Here is a 6,029-nt window from a genome sequence, read left to right on the forward strand (position 1 = left end):
TTCCAACTCCCAAATAGTAAACCAAAATAGTACTCTCATATAGTACTTTCTAAAAATAGATCAAATATTTCTGTTCATGTGACGAGCTCTCAACCAATGAAAAGCCAACAAATTGTTGATGCAGGATATAAAAGTTTCTATTGTCAATGTATTTTGATTGTAAAACCCTGTACAATTAAGCCTTTGATAATCTAATAAACCCTTAATTAAAATTGAAATTTCAATACAAATTTGGAGTAAAATATCATTGTAAAATCATTATCATCGGTATTCTTATGTGATTGCCGTCACAATCAATTATATTCATTCGTATAACATACGGATGCTTACAATAATATATATTAGTGGCGGAAGCAATTTAAATACTCTTCATATAAATTCATGGGAGAGAGGGGCTGCCAGAGGACATGGATCGACGACGCGTGATGGCGTAGCCCTGATACAGGGGGTGGGCCCCCAAAAGGTTTTTCCTTTTCACTTTTTTCGTCGGCAACGGATCAGAAGCACGATGTAAGCCACTAATCGATACCCTATGATCAGGGCAAACAGGCCGATGAAATCGATTGCAAAATCGTTCTATAAGAAAAGAAAAAGGTCATGGTTTTACAGTTTCACGACATTTTAGCGTATTTAGAGAAAATTGCGTTAACGATTGATTGCGAAGCACACCCCAGCAATTATAATGCAATTAATGCCCATATTTCCAGGACTTCTAGACCTGGACATAGAGTGGCAAACGTGGATTAATATCTTGCCAAAGAAAGTCAGTGCTGGGCTGGTATTCGAACCCTCAACCTTTACATTGAGAGTAAAGTGAATGAACCTCTACGCCAAAACACCTCAACACATTGTTATTAATCATTAATCAAATGTAATTCAGTCGAAAGATTCTAAATTGAATAATGTCTAATTCACATATTTCTCTAGTTAAGTAGTGCAGATAAGATATATACATTTACTAAATTTAATGTAAAGTTATATTATTATGCAATTCTCATAACTGCAACAAAACTTCGAAGTATAATACATAAATGTGAAATTGTGTATATGGTATTGTCATACATGTATATAAAAATTAAAAAACATGTTATAACCTGTCTTGAGTTCGGAATGGGACAATGGTCCAGGTAACTATGTTTATTAAAAGTTGTTTTCAAATATTGACTGAATAATGAATTATTGTAATTTACCTTCGAAAACGAAGACGATTCCAGGACTTGGTTGCCGTTTGATATACATGGGATGGTACTGTTAACTGGACAGGCTACAAGAATGAAACATAGAAGAAACGAAAGTGATGAGCAGCTCCATGGTTAATTCGAAATGTATGTATCAGGACTATTTCTTTAAATACCGGGAACACAGTAATATAATCCAAAAGGTAATTGATATACCGCTTTTTCTTTGCAGTTTCATATTGCTCCACACGTTCGGGCCAGTTAAAAAATAACATATCACTTTAAAGCTTATCTACCGTAGTTTACAGGAGGGATTAAACCGCTCTACAAGGTCACTGGACAGGTGGTTATCTCATCAACTCAGCTCTCAGTTAACATAAGAAAAAGAGGATCATGGGGGACCAATGGTCACCGATTAGGCATTGTTTGTTATATAGAGGGCGCAAGTAGCTACCAGTAGTGCAGTGGGCCTTTAAAAATACCAGAGTCCTGTTTCATGAAACTTGTCATCAGTAACAACTGCCACAGATCTATGACAAATCTGCTCACAGCCAATCAAATGCAAGGATTTCAGTAGCTTATAACAATTATCGTAGCTCAATAACAAGTTTTATATACCTCATTTTAAGATTCTTTACTAATCCTGTCTTCTGATTGGTTGAAAATGCAGTCATGTTCTTAACCATGCCCGCTAATTGAAATTCATAGTCATTTTTCCCGGCTCTACCGGTTTATATCCATTTTTCATAGCACTTTTTCCATGGCTGGGAAACGTGACGTCATTTTGCTGTGATCCCCATTTTGGTTTACGTGTTACCGTATAAGTTTCTTTTGTGCGATGACCGATGCGCAATACCGTTAAGTTATTGTTGGTGTTAATATTCATGACTTCAAAGAGATGGAAACCTAAATGGGTGAGTCAACATTTTCCTTTTTTTCGGTATATAAAATATAGATTGACTGCTTTAATATTCGAGGCATAGTGGTTTCTATAGGGTCTCGGGAAACTCACAACCTGCTATGACCCCGCGGCGCAAGCGCCTTGGGGTCATAGCAGGTTGTGAGTTTCCCTTGACCCTATAGAAACCACTATGCCTCTCAAAGCAGTCAATATATCCTTATTATGAAACCGAGCCCAGGGTCGCGTAACACAAAGCCTAGCGAATAATTGTACGATTGATTGTTGTGATTGCATTGATCACTATCCATTTGATCGCAAAAATCAATCGTACGATCAAAAAATAAATGTGGAAATAAACAAACTTCATTTTTCGTTAAAATCTCATCTTAACATTATTTTGTCAATAATTTGTTCTTACCGATATGATCTATATCCCCCCACTGGTTGATCAGAAATGCTTCGTAGGAATAACTGAACCAAGACAAGCGTGAGACCCACCGGATGTAGACTGGAATGTCGCTGTAAAAGAACAAACAAAATTTATAATGAGAGATAAAGTAGGCGTACTTTCGAAAATCAACATCAGACAATTCCAATAGCCTTGAACGTCATCATTTGAAATGTTTGAACGTTAAAAATGTAATTTCTATTTGAAATAGGATATTGCAATTGCCCTTGCGTTGATTTTTCAGAAGTACTTGCGATCGTGCTTTTTAAACTTAGTGGAAGAAAGAAAGTCACATTAGAATGATTATCAGTGATTACTTGCTTGCTAGGTGCCTAGTCTGTTCCAGACATTGACGATCAAAGCTTTCCATCTAGTACTCATAACTCCGGTTTCCTTGTAATACTTAATTCTGTTACCAGTCAACCGAATTAAGTTATCAATGTAATTCAAGTTTTAAGGTTCAAGTTTATTTGTTCCACATTTTACAAAACATATAGACAGACATATAAAATAGAAATTATATTTATATATATACATGTAGTATGAGCACGTCTCAGTGATACTCAATTCATATGGTAGATTAAGTAAAATGTGAGGAACCTATTGAAAAGCAGTGCTTGTATAGGTTCCAAATAAAATAGACTTTGTAGATGTATTTGATGCGCTGTCTCCCTCTGCTTCTCTTTCCCTTAACTTTTCCTGTCAGTTTCTCTTCTCATATTATGCCAAACAAACTGATGTTGTTTTCCCCTTATGATGTTAAGGAGGGATCAATTTTGCTTGAAGTGACTATAATCAAAATTTAAGAAAACATATATTATATGTTTATCACTGTATATAATTATGCAAAAGTGTGTTAAAATGAATAAACACGGGTGCAAAGTGCTTATGAAACACTGTTTTATGGAGACATCATAGGTTATGTGGACAAAATGTCCAAAGTTGTACAGAAAGGGAACAACGGAGGAGAAAGAAGGTGAAAGTGGTTGGAGGCAGGAGGAGAGGCATGTGAAGGGAAAGCAGAACGATGAAGGTGAGATAGTACTACTATCTTCAGTGAAAGTGCGTTGCACTGTGTAGATAGTAGTACTATCTAAAGAGTGTAACGAACTTTTCTTCTCCCATCAATGATGGGCGAACTATCTTTCATCACGTGATTTACTCTTTACCAATCGTAGAGAATGATTCTTAGAATGTGGAATATAAATCTTGGTACAAGGAGAGGGGGGAATCAGTAATATAAGATATATCGAGACGGAGACGCAGGGGCGTGAGAAAAGGGGTCGAAAGAGAGAAAGAGAGAGAGAGAGAGGGGGAGGGGGCAAAACGGAGCAGGCGAAACGTTATGATAAATCCATCTCATGGTTGTAAGAAATCAAAAGAGACTCACGCGAGATTGATGAAGAGACCACCGAACAGCATGAAGGGTAGTAGCAACGGAGGAGTGATGGCCAAAGCGATCGATACAGTCCCGCTCAAAGATGACAGCAAGTAACCTTTAAAGAAATAAAAATGAAGACCGAAGATGACATTGGTATTCGTTTAATATGAAAATCATGACGGGAAATCTGTCCTTTTAGTCGTAAACTTACCACAAATTAGTAAAACAATGTGTCATAACCACTTATTAACCTATCCATAAGCATACGCCTCATGCGAGCCTGCGACCCAGCCAAGAATTTTAGAAATATTTCTGCAACTGTCACTTCGTATTTTAGAAGTGAGATGGTAAAACATCTCATAGCACCTTTTCATGTGTATTTAAGAGACAAAAGTTGCTGGCAGGGGCATAATATCTTTTAGGGGTACTTATTGGGAATAGGAGATGTTCTCTGCTGGAGGCTGCTCTGCCCATACAGATGCCGAAGCCCCCACAATGTCAAGGATGTCATTGACCGTAAACGTCCCAATGTCTGTATCTATGCCTTAACGTCGTAATCTTAAGTTAGAAGACATTCCTAAGGTCATAATTGAAAAGAGCGATTGGTGCCAAAGAGTGAACTCCATCTCGGCTGCGTTCATCCCATGATTATAATGAACGATGATGATGATGACTATGATGGTGGTGGTGGTGGTGGTGGTGGTGGTGGTGGTGGTGATGATGATGATGATAACGAATGATGATGATCATCATCATCATCATCATCATCATGAATGATGATGGGGATGATCTTGAATGATGATAATGAATGATGATAATGATGATGATGATGATGTGGAGGATTTTGATGACGACGATGATAATGATGATGATGATGATGGTGGTGATGATGGTGATGATGTTGATGACGTGTTGATAATGACCACATGCTAGATCTAGGTTCGCTCCGCATCCTTAACTGAGTCTTGCGAAGTTCTTAAATCATTTTTCAACCATAATCAAAGCACAAATATTATTGATGGTAGCCAGATTATCATATACATGTTATTATGTTTGAGTCCGAAATAATGCAAACTAAAACAGAAGTTCCAGTTTCAGTTGTATGTTTAATATAGCGGCTCCAATCTACAATCAGGGGACTACGCCCTCAGTCGTCATGAGATATACAGTTTGGATTGCATATACAATACATAATACTCACCAAAAGAGACAGCTGAATTGGTTACGAGTATTGAGATGCAGCAGGCAACCACGTAATTCGAGAGGTAAGGGTACATACCTATAACAAAACAAAAAAAATTGAAAATTCAATTTTAGATAACATTTGATTTCTTGAATTTCAATTTGTATTTTTTTAAAAGTGTTCATTTAATGACAGTGCAGCATGTTTTGGAATCCAAAAAGCAGGCCAATATATATTCAATCGATGACAACATTTTTTTTTAAAATTTTTGCGATGATTTACTAAAATCTTTCTTATGGAGGAGAATGATTTCCTGGAAATAAGCAGTAGTTTAATCAATATATACAGCACAAATTGAAACGTAAAAATAACGGCATCATTCCGATCATATAATTTCTTTGTATTCGATGAACCGAACAGACATGAGGATAGTTTCAGATGTTTTAATCATTTTTCACACGTATATTAGAATTTAAAGATATCAATAAGCTACTTGATTATTTTGGCAAATGCATTCCAATCGCACGATATATTTCTAAATCCTCTCCAATTTATAGGGTTATGAAAAATGATTATTTAATAATTTTTACAGATCTCTGTAACTAGGATTTCGTATCAATTCAACTTACCAACCATCCAGTATGGTAATGTCATGAAGATAATCGGTAGGAAGATGTACTGGAAGGGCAACTGGGGAAATAAAAATGTAAAGATTTGGTGGAAAAAGAAGGCCGAAGTAGACAGGTACTGATAATGAAAGAGAAAAAATAAATCCAAAGCAAATATCAATCACTCTAAGCTCATGGTTTTGCAGTAAATTCGGGTTGAGGCAGATTAAAATCTCAAAATGAAAAAACATTATGAGAAACGACAATAATACAACACCTCTATAAGAACTTTAGATATGAAAACAGCATCCACTCGATGCTCATGGTTTT

The 6,029-nt window shown here is 36.3% G+C and overlaps 1 protein-coding gene across 1 annotated transcript in view; it reads right to left on the bottom strand.

The window, feature by feature from the left end:
- Nucleotides 1-471: 471 nt before the first annotated feature.
- The window catches only part of LOC115918890 (protein white-like), a 30,288-nt gene continuing 24,730 nt past the window's right edge, over nt 472-6,029 (bottom strand). The window contains exons 16-21 of the mRNA XM_030993485.1: nt 5,721-5,781; nt 5,110-5,187; nt 3,918-4,023; nt 2,498-2,598; nt 1,191-1,264; nt 472-576 (exon numbers count right to left, since the gene is read on the bottom strand). Of these exons, the coding sequence (XP_030849345.1) occupies nt 475-576; nt 1,191-1,264; nt 2,498-2,598; nt 3,918-4,023; nt 5,110-5,187; nt 5,721-5,781 (522 nt within the window). The 3' untranslated portion in view covers nt 472-474. The remainder of the gene's footprint in view (nt 577-1,190; nt 1,265-2,497; nt 2,599-3,917; nt 4,024-5,109; nt 5,188-5,720; nt 5,782-6,029) is intronic.

Source organism: Strongylocentrotus purpuratus, unplaced genomic scaffold, assembly GCF_000002235.5.
Source record: "Strongylocentrotus purpuratus isolate Spur 01 unplaced genomic scaffold, Spur_5.0 spur5_contig_848, whole genome shotgun sequence".
Classification (NCBI taxonomy): domain Eukaryota; kingdom Metazoa; phylum Echinodermata; class Echinoidea; order Camarodonta; family Strongylocentrotidae; genus Strongylocentrotus; species Strongylocentrotus purpuratus.